Source organism: Pelobates fuscus, chromosome 1, assembly GCF_036172605.1.
Source record: "Pelobates fuscus isolate aPelFus1 chromosome 1, aPelFus1.pri, whole genome shotgun sequence".
NCBI lineage: Eukaryota > Metazoa > Chordata > Amphibia > Anura > Pelobatidae > Pelobates > Pelobates fuscus.
Genome location: NC_086317.1, coordinates 490,576,965 through 490,594,727, shown reverse-complemented (window position 1 = coordinate 490,594,727; position 17,763 = coordinate 490,576,965). Strand labels below are relative to the sequence as shown.

At 44.6% G+C, this 17,763-nt stretch overlaps 1 protein-coding gene across 4 annotated transcripts in view; it reads right to left on the bottom strand.

Annotated features, from left to right (window-relative positions):
- STIM1 (stromal interaction molecule 1) overlaps positions 1-17,763 on the bottom strand; it is a 136,727-nt gene that overhangs the window by 20,794 nt on the left and 98,170 nt on the right. For all 4 annotated transcript variants that reach the window (XM_063433137.1, XM_063433146.1, XM_063433152.1 and 1 more), the window contains exon 7: positions 2,462-2,639. In XM_063433137.1, coding sequence (XP_063289207.1) covers positions 2,462-2,639 — 178 coding nt within the window. The remainder of the gene's footprint in view (positions 1-2,461; positions 2,640-17,763) is intronic.

Sequence of the window (17,763 nt, the reverse complement as noted above, 5' to 3'; positions counted from 1 at the left end):
ATTACGCATACATGTTACACAGGGACATTGATACGTAGATGGGTGGCACACAGCGGGATAGCCAAACATAGCTTGGGAAGGAATGAAAGAACGAACAAGGGAATAACTTTAAAGGTTGGTCTTTCAATATTACTTGTTTATTTCCTTACATGTTCCAGATGTCGTGGTGTGACTGTTGTTTCTGGAATGTACCGTATATACTCGAGGAGTATAAGCCGAGTTTTTCTGCACATTTTTTGTGCTTAAAAACCCCAACTCGGCTAATACTCGAGTTAATGTCTGTATTATGGCAATTTACATTGCCATAATACAGACTGGGGGCTGTGGGGGCTGCAGAGAGCGTTTACTTACCTCTCCTGTAGCTCCTGTCAGCTCCCTTCTCCTCCGCGCCGTCCGTTCAGCACCTCTGTCAGCTCCCAGTGTAAGTCTCGCAAGAGCCGCAGGGTCATAGTGCGGCTCTCGCGAGACTTACAGTGTAAGCTGACCGAGGTGCTGAACGGACAGGCGCGGAGGAGGAGGGAGCTGACAGGAGCTACAGGAGAGGTAAGTAACAGCTCTGCCAGCCCCCCTCCACTGAACTGCCAATGCCACTGGAACACCAGGGGACGAGAGCCCCCCTCCCTGCTATGTATCAAGCAGGGAGGGGGGACGGAAACAAATAATTATAATAAAATAATAATATAAAAAAATAAAAAATAATAATAATTAAAAAAAAATAATTATAGAACAAAAAAAACTATTAATATTAAAATAATCATGAAAAAATAATAAAAATGCCCACCCCCCACCAAGGCTCTGCATCACACTCTGCATCACACACACACACTGCACTCATACACACACACTGCACTCTCATACACTGCATTCATTATATACACACACTGTAAATAAATATTCAATTAATATAATTTTTTTAGGATCTAATTTTATTTAGAAATTTAACAGTAGCTGCTGCATTTCCCACCCTAGTCTTATACTCGAGTCAATAAGTTTTCCCAGTTTTGGGGGTAAAATTAGGGGCCTCGGCTTATATTCGGGTCGGCTTATACTCGATTATATACGGTAAGATTATACCTGCAGCTCAATATTCAGGGACAGGTACACACCAAGGCTAACCTGTGTGTCTGCATGAACATGGAACCTTGACACAGACAGAAAGTGAATCCTGACCGCTCGCACATGCTTGTGAGTGTGAAAATATGTGTTAGAGTGCGTGAGGTTTGTAGCTCAAGTCATGTATTAGTGACTCTCACTGGTGGCACTGTTTTCTCAAAATGTGGAGTTTTCAGAAAAAACAAGTGTAAATATTGAATCTTCCAGAGGCACAGCAATACATAATGATCAGTAATGCACTGGAGGTAATTGGGTGAGGGTAACCATTCTTACAGCGGTGCTCTCCCCTATTTCATAATCCTCCTGGTTTCCATGACTTATCTGTGAATGAACACACACAGTATTGCAGGCATCATCCATTTACACCTCGCTGGCTCCTGGGAAGGCTTGTCCGCCCTTATACAGAGCTCCCTGTGTATAAGTTCACACCATCTGCTCTAACTCGCCCTGGCTGAAAGAGCCCAATTGCCAACATTTAGACGTCAGTGTGAATTCTGCAAAGGTCCACACAGAGTAAACCACCGGTCTTTGTATAGAGGACCCGGTCACATTCCTCACCGCCTATTACAGCAGCCAAGGGATTTCACTTCCCTGGCAGGCACACGTGGAGCAGGCAGTCACCTGTAGTCACTCCAGGACATAATGGTAACAGCCCCACTGGTAACCTTTGCTGGTATGGGACCAAATATCAGACTATACAAACCGTACGCATAAACTGACAAAAAGTGCTTTGAGGTGTCAACGCTACAGTATTTCCCTGAAAATAAGACATCCCTAGCTTATTTCCAGGGGAAGCTCCTAATATAAGAGCTACCCTGAAAATAAGTCCCAGCTGATTCCATTCACGAGTAAACTAATCTATGTTGGGGGAAGTTTCCCCAAACATAGATATGCAGGATTCCGTACCCTAGTGAATTGGTCTATGTTCGAGGGAATTCCCCCCCCGAGCATAGACCTGCATTCTAGCACACGCTTTTCCCCGAAATAAGACCTCCCCGAAAATAAGCCCTAGTGAGTTTTTCGGGGGAAAAATGAATATAAGACCGGGTCTTATTTTTGGGGAAACACGGTATTACATCAGAAATTGGCAAACATTGCGTCCTAGTGCTCACAATAAAGGGGTCAGTCCAACTTCCTACGAGTAAACGAAAACGACCCACACATCAAGCTTGCTGTAAGTCTCGGGTCTGACTCATTTGGGACAGTTTATAAAAGTGATGATTTTCAGCAGAAACAGTCAGAGAGCCAGGGGGTTTATTCCACATAACCTGCTTTAATCAGTTGGATAACAAGAACAGGAAAGCCACCAACGCTTGCGTGCACCTGCACATAGGATCTCCATTCTTACCTGCTCCAGCTCTTGCTCGGCGTATTTCTGTCGGCTGAGCTCATTTTCCGTTCCCTCTCTCAGCTCCCGCAGCCTCTGGGCCTCCTGTTTGGCCAGGCTTATTTCATTTTGGAGTTTCTTCTCCAAATGGACCTTTTCTACTTCCACGGTACGGTGCTCCTCCTGGGCTTTTTGCAGCCTGCAAGCATTGAACAGAAGTCTAAATACACATAATCATGAGCTGTAACACACCAGACACCAAGCAGTAGCAACATGTAAAAAATAGGTAGTATATCTTTCAAAATGACACTGGATTAAATAAAAACATGCACAGCATTATAGCCAGCAGGGGTGGGTCACAGGGTGTGACGGCTTTCCAGCTTACCCAGATCATTACGCTAAACAACATAACCGCTACTTCTGTTACCTAGAGCGCCCGGCACCGTCACAGAATTTCTTATAATCTATGGGCCTTCCTGGTGCTGACGGACCGGCAACAACGTAGTCAAACTCATGACCTAGAATTAACATTTCTTCATTATCAGTGTTCAATATCGATACAAGGAATGGCTGCAGGAAGGGAAGCCCAGCACTCTCAGCCAATCCGTGTCGTCCAGGCTGGATGAATGTGAAGTAGTGTTAAAAATGATTATTCCTAATTATCAATGCAACCATGATGGGGGTGAGGTCCCTGGGAGCCAGAAAGACCTCAAGTTTATATTAAACTGAGACGTTGCCAGGAAACATTAGGTGACATGGCCACATACAGCTTAAAGCCTTTATTTAACCCTTTCACTATCCAGCAGTTTTTCCATTTTAACATTTTTAAAATATTAGCATAACATTAATTTGAAGAAAAGGATGCATAGATACCGTGTGAATTGTGTGTATAGATTGCTCTGCAGACAGATGTATAAATTAAACTAATGTACATTTATACACCTTTTATTTTTCACTTCTTACTCGTCCTTCATAAAAACACATAGGAAATGAAAAGCTTTAAACAGTATACAGTGTCCCGTATCTTGCAATATTTCACACAGCATCTGAAATGTTAATATAAACGTGAAACTGCCTTCTCACATACAGTAGGGGTGACAAAATAGAAAAATACAAATGGTTAAATACTGTGCTTAGTGATGTTTGTAAGGCATTACTAGCGGAAATGGCAACATAATATAATAAGAATGTCTGAATATCAACATAATGCCAACATACAGTACATACAGGTAAGGAATATGTTTCACAAAAAATCTATATATATATAACACTGCTGTCGAAATCTTTAGCAATCTCTGGGCTGCTAATATAATGCCAACAGTGAAATGGTTGTGTCTATTCACTCCAACCCCTCCCTGACTGTAGAATTGGTATGACCCATTGAAACTTTCTGTACTGTTTGAAAGCAGGAAATGAGCTGACATTTCCAGCAAATTTACAAGCATTATATCAGTAACTAGTGGCTTCAGGCAGATAAATGAGTTCCTCTACAGCAGTGATGGCGAACCTATGGCACGCCGGTCCCTTTTTGTGGGCACGCGGCCATAGGTTCGCCATTAATGCAGAGTAGGCACCTGCCTGCCCAAAACGGCAGGCGCCTACTCTGCTTCGGGTTCGGGAGGCAGGGGAGGGATCTTTGAAGCAGCTTCCCTGTCCTCCCGCGAGCAAGCTGTGTGGAGCGTTGCCGCGCGTTACCATGGCAACGCTCTACACAGCATTGCGCAGGAGGACAGGGGAGCTGCTTCAAAGATCCCTCCCCTGCCTCCCGAACCGGAAGCAGTACTTGCCACCACTGGACCACGAGGGATGACTGTGTCCCCCCCTCCTTCATTCATTAAAGGTAAGAAGGGGGGAGGGGGGGGAGAGATAATGATTTTATATATATATATATATATATATATATATTTTTTTTTTTTTTATTTTTTTTAAACGTTTACCCCACACACACAGCACCCCCACCCCACACACAGCACCCCTACCCCCCAGCAGTACCCCTACCACCCCACACAAAGCACCCCTACACCCCCAAGCAGTACCCTAACCCCTACCACACACAGCACCCCTACCCCCCCACACACAGCACCCCTACCCCCCAGCAGTACCACCCCTACCCCCCCCACACACACCCAGCACCCCTCCCCTCCCCTACACCCCTACCCCTCACACGCATCACCTCTAACCCCCACACAGCACCTCTACCCCCCACACAGCACAGCACCCCTCATACACACACACACACACAGCACCCTTACCCCGCCAAGCACCCCCACACAGCACAGCACAGCACCCCTCATACACACATACACACACACACACACAGCACCCCTCATACACACACACACACACACACACACCAACCCCTCACACACACACACACACACACAGCACCCCTCATACACACACACACACACACACACACACACACACACACACCAACCCCTCACACACACACACACCAACCCCTCACACACACACACACCAACCCCTCACACACACACACACCAACCCCTCACACACACACACACCAACCCCTGACACACACACACACCAACCCCTCACACACACACACACACCAACCCCTCACACACACACACACACCAACCCCTCACACACACACACACACCAACCCCTCACACACACACACACACCAACCCCTCACACACACACACACACCAACCCCTCACACACACACCAACCCCTCACACACACACACACACCAACCCCTCACACACACACACACCAACCCCTCACACACACACACACACACACACCAACCCCTCACACACACACACACACACACACCAACCCCACACACACACACACACACACACACACACACCAACCCCTCACACACACACACACCAACCCCTCACACACACATCAACCCCTCACACACACACACACACACATCAACCCCTCACACACACACATCACCCCTCACACACACACACACACATCACCCCTCACACACACACACACACATCACCCCTCACACACACACATCACCCCCCACACACACATCACCCCCCACACACACATCACCCCCCACACACACAATCACCCCTCACACACACACACATCACCCCTCACACACACACACATCACCCCTCACACACACACACATCACCCCTCACACACACACACACATCACCCCTCACACACACACACACATCACCCCTCACACACACACATCACCCCTCACACACACATCACCCCTCACACACACATCACCCCTCACACACACACACATCACCCCTCACACACACACACATCACCCCTCACATACAGCACCTCACACAAACTCATACACTACACCCCTCAATGCAGTATGTGTGTGTATTTAGCAGTCTGTGTGTGTGCGTGTATTCAGCAGTCTGTGTGTGTGCATGTATTCAGCAGTGTCTGTGTGTACTCAGCAGTCTGTCTGTGTGTGTACTCAGCAGACTGTCTGTATGTGTATTCATCAGTCTCTATATTCAGCAGTCTTGTGTGTGTGTATTCAGCAGACTGTGTGTATGTATTCAGCAGTCTGTGTGTGTATTTATTGCATTTGTTGGAGGTACTAATAAATATAAGCTTAATTTTATCTATTTATATCATTATTTAAAATTTGTATCATTGAACTCTCTGTTGTTGTGTTCTTTTAAAACAAAAGTTGTTAATTAGTTCGGACAACAGTACGAGTTGTTTTTTCTAAACTTAAACCTCAATATTCAGGTTTAATTGCTGTGTTGGCACTTTAAGAAAAATTATTTGGCATGTATTGCGGTTTGGGCACTCTGGCTCAAAAAGGTTCGCTATCACTGCTCTACAGGCTGGTGATCTTAGCTAGAGTATAAATGAGGGTAATGTGGCTTCATGGGCTAGATTTCCTTCTGCAAAATGCATTGAAATAAAAATGTTTATAAGCCATTTAGATAGTGAAGTAGTTAGCAAATTATTCTTATTCTATTAAGCACCCACAACACAGATTCTAATCAAAAGATTAATGTTGAGATAGGGCACCAGCCTTGGAATCAACCTTTAAAACTTTAGAATTCAGAATATTAAACAAAAATTTACAAAAAAACAAGCCACTGCGTAAATCTGGCTAAGAAGAATATTATTGGTTGACCACATGAAGATTTTACACCAATCTATTACACATGAGGATTCCCCTGTAATATTTTACACATTAGGATTTTGTACCAATATATTAAGGTGATTACTTCCTACCCTGGTTCCATACTATTACTGAACCTGTTATACAGGGTGCAAACTCTGCAGGTCTTCCTCCCAAGGATCAAGACTATTACTAAACCAGTTATGCAGGGTGCAAACTCTAAAGGTCCTACCTAGGCTCTGCTGGTCTTCCTCAAAGCTGAATGCATTTACTGAACAGTTTGAAAGGGATGTCTTGATCATACTGAGCAGACGTTTCAGCATGGCTACATGTGAAATTAACATTTTAAAACTGATCTCATTTAGGGAAAATTTTCTCTGTTGAGGAAGAGAGTTTGTTTGGCTTGAGTTCCAAACAATAGAAGTATATTTAATATGGCACGGATCCAGTCTTTGTGTATACAAGTTAATAGTCCACGTGACACCAGTCAAAGGTAGGTAAGAAACTAGTTCATTTAACATGAACCATTCTGCATGGCCAATAGAGAGAATATAAATAATCATTCAATATAGAGGAACCATTCTACATGGCCAAAGCAGAGAGAAACCCTTCTACATGGCCAACGCAGAGAGAAACCATTCTACATGGCCAACGCAGAGAGAAACCATTCTACATGGCCAACGCAGAGAGAAACCATTCTACATGGCCAACGCAGAGAGAAACCATTCTACATGGCCAACGCAGAGAGAAACCATTCTACATGGCCAACGCAGAGAGAAACCATTCTACATGGCCAACGCAGAGAGAAACCATTCTACATGGCCAACGCAGAGAGAAACCATTCTACATGGCCAACGCAGAGAGAAACCATTCTACATGGCCAGCGCAGAGAGAAACCCTTCTACATGGCCAGCGCAGAGAGAAACCCTTCTACATGGCCAGCGCAGAGAGAAACCCTTCTACATGGCCAACGCAGAGAGAAACCCTTCTACATGGCCAACGCAGAGAGAAACCCTTCTACATGGCCAACGCAGAGAGAAACCCTTCTACATGGCCAACGCAGAAAGAAACCCTTCTACATGGCCAACGCAGAGAGAAACCCTTCTACATGGCCAACGCAGAGAGAAACCCTTCTACATGGCCAACGCAGAGAGAAACCCTTCTACATGGCCAACGCAGAGAGAAACCCTTCTACATGGCCAACGCAGAGAGAAACCCTTCTACATGGCCAACGCAGAGAGAAACCCTTCTACATGGCCAACGCAGAAAGAAACCCTTCTACATGGCCAACGCAGAGAGAAACCCTTCTACATGGCCAACGCAGAGAGAAACCCTTCTACATGGCCAACGCAGAGAGAAACCCTTCTACATGGCCAACGCAGAGAGAAACCCTTCTACATGGCCAACGCAGAGAGAAACCCTTCTACATGGCCAATGCAGAGAGAAACCATTCTACAGGGCCAATGCAGAGAGAAACCATTCTGGTCTTCCTCAAAGCTGAATGCATTTACTGAACAGTTTGAAAGGGATGTCTTGATCATACTGAGCAGACGTTTCAGCATGGCTACATGTGAAATTAACATTTTAAAACTGATCTCATTTAGGGAAAATTTTCTCTGTTGAGGAAGAGAGTTTGTTTGGTTTGAGTTCCAAACAATAGAAGTATATTTAATATGGCACGGATCCAGTCTTTGTGTATACAAGTTAATAGTCCACGTGACACCAGTCAAAGGTAGGTAAGAAACTAGTTCATTTAACATGAACCATTCTGCATGGCCAATAGAGAGAATATAAATAATCATTCAATATAGAGGAACCATTCTACATGGCCAATGCAGAGAGAAACCCTTCTACATGGCCAACGCAGAGAGAAACCATTCTACGTGGCCAACGCAGAGAGAAACCATTCTACATGGCCAACGCAGAGAGAAACCATTCTACATGGCCAGCGCAGAGAGAAACCATTCTACATGGCCAGCGCAGAGAGAAACCATTCTACATGGCCAGCGCAGAGAGAAACCCTTCTACATGGCCAGCGCAGAGAGAAACCCTTCTACATGGCCAACGCAGAGAGAAACCCTTCTACATGGCCAACGCAGAGAGAAACCCTTCTACATGGCCAACGCAGAGAGAAACCCTTCTACATGGCCAACGCAGAGAGAAACCCTTCTACATGGCCAACGCAGAGAGAAACCCTTCTACATGGCCAACGCAGAAAGAAACCCTTCTACATGGCCAACGCAGAAAGAAACCCTTCTACATGGCCAACGCAGAGAGAAACCCTTCTACATGGCCAACGCAGAGAGAAACCCTTCTACATGGCCAACGCAGAGAGAAACCCTTCTACATGGCCAACGCAGAGAGAAACCCTTCTACATGGCCAACGCAGAGAGAAACCCTTCTACATGGCCAATGCAGAGAGAAACCCTTCTACATGGCCAATGCAGAGAGAAACCATTCTACAGGGCCAATGCAGAGAGAAACCATTCTACAGGGCCAACAAAGAGGGAAACAACTCTACATGGCCAAAATAGAGAGAACCCCTTCAAAATAGAGAGGGGCATGCTTGCCAGCCTCCTGCCAACAGACTATGGGCCCTGCAGGGAAACCTGTAAAAAACTACCAAACTTGACCGACTGTTAGCACTGATTTCCCTGTAACGATTTGGGCATAGGACCATGTGCACGGTCGGTCAAAACTATGACTTTCAGGAAATTCCGGAACCACTGAACCGATCTGGGTGATTTTTGGATATGTTGTTCACCCAGATCAGGGCTATCATGTGATGTAACTATGGGGTTTTATGAGTTTTTAAAGGTACTTTTTGGGGTTTTATAAAATTTTATGTTTTCCTGTGCTTGGAGATAATTGGGTTAGATTAGTACAATTCCAAATTAAATTATCTCCCCAAGCACAGAGGGATTCCATTGTTTGTGTATGGGAGTGTCTCACTGTATGACTCTGGTTTTATCGGTTTATTGACTTTGTGTCCCTGTGCCCAACAAGGTCCACCTGGTGTCACCCTTGTTGGGAAACCTGCATAAAAGGCCAGAGTGCCTCCATTAAAAATCTGTTCCTGCTTACCCTCAACATTGAGTCTCATCTCATGTGTGTGGGGAAACGGCTGTATTTATCCTGGGGATTGCTATATCACTATACTCCCCAGGAATTATAATCACTAGCTCTTATAAGAGCTGTTCCTGCTACGCTCTCTGGGAGTAGGAGAGGTCTGCCCACTGGAAGCTGTATCCTGGTCTTGGGTCCAGGGTGGGTGAAGGATGGAAAAACCCTGGCGCAGCTGCATCGCTGGAAGTGGGTTCTGCAGTGCTTATGGTGTCTGGTGGAGTGCTGGAATTCCTCGGTGAGCACTAGGAGCATCGATTGGTGGAGGCACTCGGTGAGAGTGGCAGGTGGTCCGTCACATTTGGTGGCAGCGGCGGGATGGCGTCCTAATGTGAGGAGAAGCATCCTGGAGACACTGGTAACGTGTTGATCATAGTGAGGGCAACACTAGCATTCGTGCAGCGCCCCTGGAAGCAGAGGTGTCCACTGACTTGAAGCAGGCAAGTATAGCATACTCTGACTCTTGCGATGATTTGCTTGCTTAGGTGAGGCAGCGAGTGGCCTGGGATGGCCCTGATGTGTCCATGGATACCTTCCAGGCGATCTGGAACCAGGTAACCATCGAAGATAAGCAAGAGGGACCAAGAGTTCCTGCTTGCTAAAGTGAGGAAAATAAGTCTCCAACGAAAGGAGGTTAGCCTCTCTCCCCAGAGGCAGCCGGAGGTACCTGAAGTAGGAGACCTCATAGACTGGTCCTGTGAAGAACCTCAACAGGCAGGTGGAGATGGGACCGAAGTCTCTCCCCACTGGCCCCACAGGGATGCTGGGAAGCCGGCCCAGATCCCCAGCTGCAGCCTGAGCTACCGGGAGAGGCGGCAGGTGGTCCTTATCTCCAAGTCCTGGGGGACTTCATAGACTGGCACTGGGAGGAACCTCAAATGGCATGTGGAGATGGGACCGAGGTCTGTCTACCGGCCCTACAGGAATGCTGGGCAGCCGGCCCAGATCCCCAGCGGCAGCTAGAGTTACAGGGAGAGGAGACAACCGGTCTCTCTCCCCAGCGGCAGCTGGAGTTACAGGGAGAGGAGACAACCGGTCTCTCTCCCCAGCGGCAGTGCATCCTACCGGGAGAGGAGACAACCGGTCTCTCTCCCCAGCGGCAGTTAATCTGACAGGGAGAGGCGACAGCTGGTATTTCTCCGCAACTACAGGGAGACAACACCCCTGACCCCAATGGTACAGATGGGATTGTGATCTCTGTGCAGGATCTACAGGGATGCTGGACGGCCGGTCCAGATCGCCAACTAAACCCGCAGAGGTACCAGGAGGAGGAGGTAAGCGCTTTCTTCCCTCCTCAGCCAATGCCCAGCAGGGCCCTGGGGTTAGTGGATGGAACTACCATACCCACTGACCCCCTCCCAGCAGAAGAGCTGGCATAGGGCAGAACGCTGCTGGCCCCTGCCCCCTTGTTACAGGGCAGAATGATGTACCCGTCACCCCAGCAGAATTGCTAGCAACCGGACAGTTAGCCACTGCCCTCCCCTGGTACTTGATCCAGGAGCTAGCAACTCACCCCACTACCGTGCTGCAACAAAGGAACTGTGAGTACCAGAGGCCCACGTAGCCCTGGGGGTCATACAGGACCGAGACAGACTGCTGGGGTGACGGGTACATAGTTCAGCCCTTTTTGCAAAGCAGTTAGGGTTCACCTGTCTCGGCCTATCTTTCCTGAAACTCTTTAATTGTCACAGAGAGGCCAATTCCCTGCCACAACGCTCAGTGGCATACTTGCCTAGTGGACCAACTCATAGGTAGCGCCTCTCATTGCCACTTGGCAACCAGTTAAGCTCTGAAGTCACCAATTTTAGCTTAATTGTTTCGTCGCTTGGCATAAGGTAGATCAGCCAGCAACTTGGTGTTATACAGTTCTTCCTACCAACGATTTTCTGTTTCAGGTATGGTTTGACTGCCGCTACATCAACTGGAAAAAAGAACAGGGGATTAGGGGCGACAAGCATTCTGCTAATAAGTTTTAGGACCAGTTTCGGAAGATGTATTGAGACACAAGCCTTGGGAAGAGTCAGTATTTACCTACAGCAGCTAGTACGGAGCATCACTCTCACCAAATACACGGACTTAGAGCTCCATTATAGTTTCAGGTTTTTCTTTATTCCAAACTGGATTAGGGCATAATTTTTTACCAAATTTTACCAATTAATTACATCGTTATGTCCTTGATGTCTATCTTTCTAACAATCTGGGAAGTTCAGGTGGTATGCAACGATTGCTCTCTCTCGTAAGGTACATGTAAGTCAAATCATAAGGGGGGCTTTGTTAATTAAGTAGTAACGAGTTTAGGTAGTTTTAATATTTTCTTTATCAGGCCTACCAATTTGCCTGTTTCGGCAAACCACAACCGACTTGCTACTACTGGTATAAATCAAACTTATTGTATGCACTTGGCCTTTGACCCCAACCACAAAATAAAGGCAGTGTGACTAGAGTTGTGGGAGGCATATTGCCGATCTATATGTACCTCCCTCCTCCCAGCTTCCTCCTGATGGTTTTGAACCCTTAATCTCTGGATTCCAATTAAACCAAGTACCCAAAGATCATTGGTAAAACAAAATGTGTGGACCAATGAATGTCCCAGCTAAAATAAATCAGAACTGTGTCTCAAAAACTGGGTTTATCAAGTGACAAGGAGCTAGAAAAAGTTAACGCAAAAACAAAAACAAAAAAGAGATCAGGAATACATAGAAACGAAAGGGACTACTGTCTGCCTGCTATCAACTCTCACATTACATTCACTGATTGTCCTTTGAGACAGCTTTATGCACTTTCTGAAGGGTCTTCTACGCTTGTACTGCACTAGCATTTACTCCTTCACTGGAAGGTTATTCCAAGTATCTACTACCTCTTCTATATCGTAAGACCCCCACTGGAAGGGTATTCCAGTTATCTACTACCTCTTCTATATCACCGATGGCCTTTACCCCCAACACTGGAAGGGTATTCCAGATATCTACTACCTCTTCTATATCACTGATGGTCTTTACCACCACCACTGGAAAGGTATTCCAGATATCTACTACCTCTTCTATATCACTGATGGTCTTTACCCCCAACACTGGAAAGGTACTCCAAGTATCAAATACCATTTCTGCATTAACCTACTTTTCCCGTACATAAAATGCATCCTACCCTTACATCTTCGGCCACTTTACCCAACTCGCTTTTGAATGCCTTGATGTGGCAGATGAGCTTACAATCTAATGGCCAGTGGAATGAGACTAAAAAACCTATTTATTTAAAAATTTATAAGGATTTGTGATAGTGCGCAAGTAACCTTTTTCTTTGGTTTTTATTGTATGTGTTGGGGCTGATGTGTACTATAGTCATTGAGATTAGTGGGAATAATAAACACTTCCTATTTACTGTTAATATCTGGTATTTACAGTACACAATGATTCAATCAGAAGCAGAAATGGATTCTTCTTCACAAGCGTGCGTTATTCCTACCGCTTCATGTTATAAAATGCTGCATACGGTGTGAGAATCCATCATTATTATTTTATTAAAATAAACTGTAAGACAATGATAAATGATATAAGAGGCGAGTCTCTGCCAAGCAGCACACACATCATTCATTGCTGAAATGCCAAAATCTGTGACAAATATAAAGTGTCCTAATACAGACCACAGAGACAGACCCTCTACCTCTCTGCTAGAGCTCTTTAAATACAGCGCTCTCTCGGGACACTTTCCACCTCCTCCCCATCTATCAACAGGCTATTCGTATACATTTATATAGTGCTATATTTGGAACTCCTGCTCTCCAGATGAATGTACACAAATATATATATATATAAATATATACTGGTAAACAGAGGTCTCCACAGAGAGGGTCATACTCAGACCAATAACGTGGCTGCAGCTCAGTATATGAAACATGCAGACATGGGCAAGCCGGGTCAATAAAAATCAAAGACTTCTCCTTACTTTAATGGTTAAACAGTCACAATTTCAATACAATGGAACAGGGCTTGACACATGTTTGCAATCAGTGAGCGATATAACAGGACACGTATAATAAACCCTTCCGGAGTCAGTGAGCGATATAACAGGACACATATAATAAACCCTTCCGGAGTCAGTGAGCGATATAACAGGACACATATAATAAACCCTTCCGGAGTCAGTGAGCTATATAACAGGACACGTATAATAAACCCTTCCGGAGTCAGTGAGCGATATAACAGGACACGTATAATAAACCCTTCCGGAGTCAGTGAGCGATATAACAGGACACATATAATAAACCCTTCCGGAGTCAGTGAGCTATATAACAGGACACGTATAATAAACCCTTCCGGAGTCAGTGAGCTATATAACAGGACACGTATAATAAACCCTTCCGGAGTCAGTGAGCTATATAACAGGACACGTATAATAAACCCTTCCGGAGTCAGTGAGCTATATAACAGGACACTTATAATAAACCCTTCCGGAGTCAGTGAGCTATATAACAGGACACGTATAATAAACCCTTCCGGAGTCAGTGAGCTATATAACAGGACACGTATAATAAACCCTTCCGGAGTCAGTGAGCTATATAACAGGACACGTATAATAAACCCTTCCGGAGTCAGTGAGCTATATAACAGGACACGTATAATAAACCCTTCCATGGTCAGTGAGCTATATAACAGGACACGTATAATAAACCCTTCCAGAGTCAGTGAGCTATATAACAGGACACGTATAATAAACCCTTCTGGAGTCAGTGAGCTATATAACAGGACACGTATAATAAACCCTTCCATGGTCAGTGAGCTATATAACAGGACACGTATAATAAACCCTTCCATGGTCAGTGAGCTATATAACAGGACACGTATAATAAACCCTTCCATGGTCAGTGAGCTATATAACAGGACATGTATAATAAACCCTTCCAGAGTCAGTGAGCTATATAACAGGACACGTATAATAAACCCTTCCATGGTCAGTGAGCTATATAACAGGACACGTATAATAAACCCTTCTGGAGTCAGTGAGCTATATAACAGGACACGTATAATAAACCCTTCCATGGTCAGTGAGCTATATAACAGGACACGTATAATAAACCCTTCTGGAGTCAGTGAGCTATATAACAGGACACGTATAATAAACCCTTCCGGAGTCAGTGAGCTATATAACAGGACACGTATAATAAACCCTTCCGGAGTCAGTGAGCTATATAACAGGACATGTATAATAAACCCTTCCAGAGTCAGTGAGCTATATAACAGGACACGTATAATAAACCCTTCTGGAGTCAGTGAGCTATATAACAGGACACGTATAATAAACCCTTCCGGAGTCAGTGAGCTATATAACAGGACACGTATAATAAACCCTTCCGGAGTCAGTGAGCTATATAACAGGACACGTATAATAAACCCTTCCGGAGTCAGTGAGCTATATAACAGGACATGTATAATAAACCCTTCCAGAGTCAGTGAGCTATATAACAGGACACGTATAATAAACCCTTCTGGAGTCAGTGAGCTATATAACAGGACACGTATAATAAACCCTTCCATGGTCAGTGAGCTATATAACAGGACACGTATAATAAACCCTTCTGGAGTCAGTGAGCTATATAACAGGACACGTATAATAAACCCTTCCGGAGTCAGTGAGCTATATAACAGGACACGTATAATAAACCCTTCCATGGTCAGTGAGCTATATAACAGGACACGTATAATAAACCCTTCCAGAGTCAGTGAGCTATATAACAGGACACGTATAATAAACCCTTCCGGAGTCAGTGAGCTATATAACAGGACACGTATAATAAACCCTTCCATGGTCAGTGAGCTATATAACAGGACACGTATAATAAACCCTTCTGGAGTCAGTGAGCTATATAACAGGACACGTATAATAAACCCTTCCGGAGTCAGTGAGCGATATAACAGGACACGTATAATAAACCTTTATGGAGTCAGTGAGCTATATAACAGGACACGTATAATAAACCTTTATGGAGTCAGTGAGCTATATAACAGGACACGTATAATAAACCCTTCCGGAGTCAGTGAGCTATATAACAGGACACATATAATAAACCCTTCCGGAGTCAGTGAGCGATATAACAGGACACGTATAATAAACCCTTCCATGGTCAGTGAGCTATATAACAGGACACGTATAATAAACCCTTCCATGGTCAGTGAGCTATATAACAGGACACGTATAATAAACCCTTCTGGAGTCAGTGAGCTATATAACAGGACACGTATAATAAACCCTTCCATGGTCAGTGAGCGATATAACAGGACACATATAATAAACCCTTCCGGAGTCAGTGAGCGATATAACAAGACACATATAATAAACCTTTATGGAGTCAGTGAGCTATATAACAGGACACGTATAATAAACCCTTCCGGAGTCAGTGAGCTATATAACAGGACACATATAATAAACCCTTCCGGAGTCAGTGAGCTATATAACAGGACACGTATAATAAACCCTTCCGGAGTCAGTGAGCTATATAACAGGACACATATAATAAACCCTTCCGGAGTCAGTGAGCTATATAACAGGACACGTATAATAAACCCTTCCGGAGTCAGTGAGTGATATAACAGGACACGTATAATAAACCCTTCCGGAGTCAGTGAGCTATATAACAGGACACGTATAATAAACCCTTCCATGGTCAGTGAGCTATATAACAGGACACGTATAATACACCCTTCCATGGTCAGTGAGCTATATAACAAGACACGTATAATAAACCCTTCCATGGTCAGTGAGCTATATAACAAGACACGTATAATAAACTCTTCTGGAGTCAGTGAGCTATATAACAGGACACGTATAATAAACCCTTCCGGAGTCAGTGAGCTATATAGCAGGACACGTATAATAAATCCTTCTGGAGTCAGTGAGCTATATAACAGGACACGTATAATAAACTCTTCTGGAGTCAGTGAGCTATATAACAGGACACGTATAATAAACCCTTCCGGAGTCAGTGAGCTATATAGCAGGACACGTATAATAAATCCTTCTGGAGTCAGTGAGCTATATAACAGGACACGTATAATAAACCCTTCCATGGTCAGTGAACTATATAACAGGACACGTATAATAAACCCTTCTGGAGTCAGTGAGCTATATAACAGGACACGTATAATAAACCCTTCTGGAGTCAGTGAGCTATATAACAGGACACGTATAATAAACCCTTCTGGAGTCAGTGAGCTATATAACAGGACACGTATAATAAACCCTTCCATGGTCAGTGAGCGATATAACAGGACACGTATAATAAACCCTTCCATGGTCAGTGAGCTATATAACAAGACACGTATAATAAACCCTTCCGGAGTCAGTGAGCTATATAACAGGACACGTATAATAAACCCTTCCGGAGTCAGTGAGCTATATAACAGGACACGTATAATAAACCCTTCTGGAGTCAGTGAGCTATATAACAGGACACGTATAATAAACCCTTCCGGAGTCAGTGAGCGATATAACAGGACACGTATAATAAACCCTTCCGGAGTCAGTGAGCTATATAACAGGACACGTATAATAAACCCTTCCATGGTCAGTGAGCTATATAACAGGAAACGTATAATAAACCCTTCCGGAGTCAGTGAGCTATATAACAGGACACGTATAATAAACCCTTCCGGAGTCAGTGAGCTATATAACAGGACACGTATAATAAACCCTTCTGGAGTCAGTGAGCTATATTACAGGACACGTATAATAAACCCTTCCGGAGTCAGTGAGCTATATAACAGGACACGTATAATAAACCCTTCTGGAGTCAGTGAGCGATATAACAGGACACGTATAATAAACCCTTCCATGGTCAGTGAGCTATATAACAGGACACGTATAATACACCCTTCCATGGTCAGTGAGCTATATAACAGGACACGTATAATACACCCTTCTGGAGTCAGTGAGCTATATAATAGGACACGTGTAATAAACCCTTCTGGAGTCAGTAAGCTATATAACAGGACACGTATAATAAACCCTTCCATGGTCAGTGAGCTATATAACAAGACACTTATAATAAACCCTTCCATGGTCAGTGAACTATATAACAGGACACGTGTAATAAACCCTTCTGGAG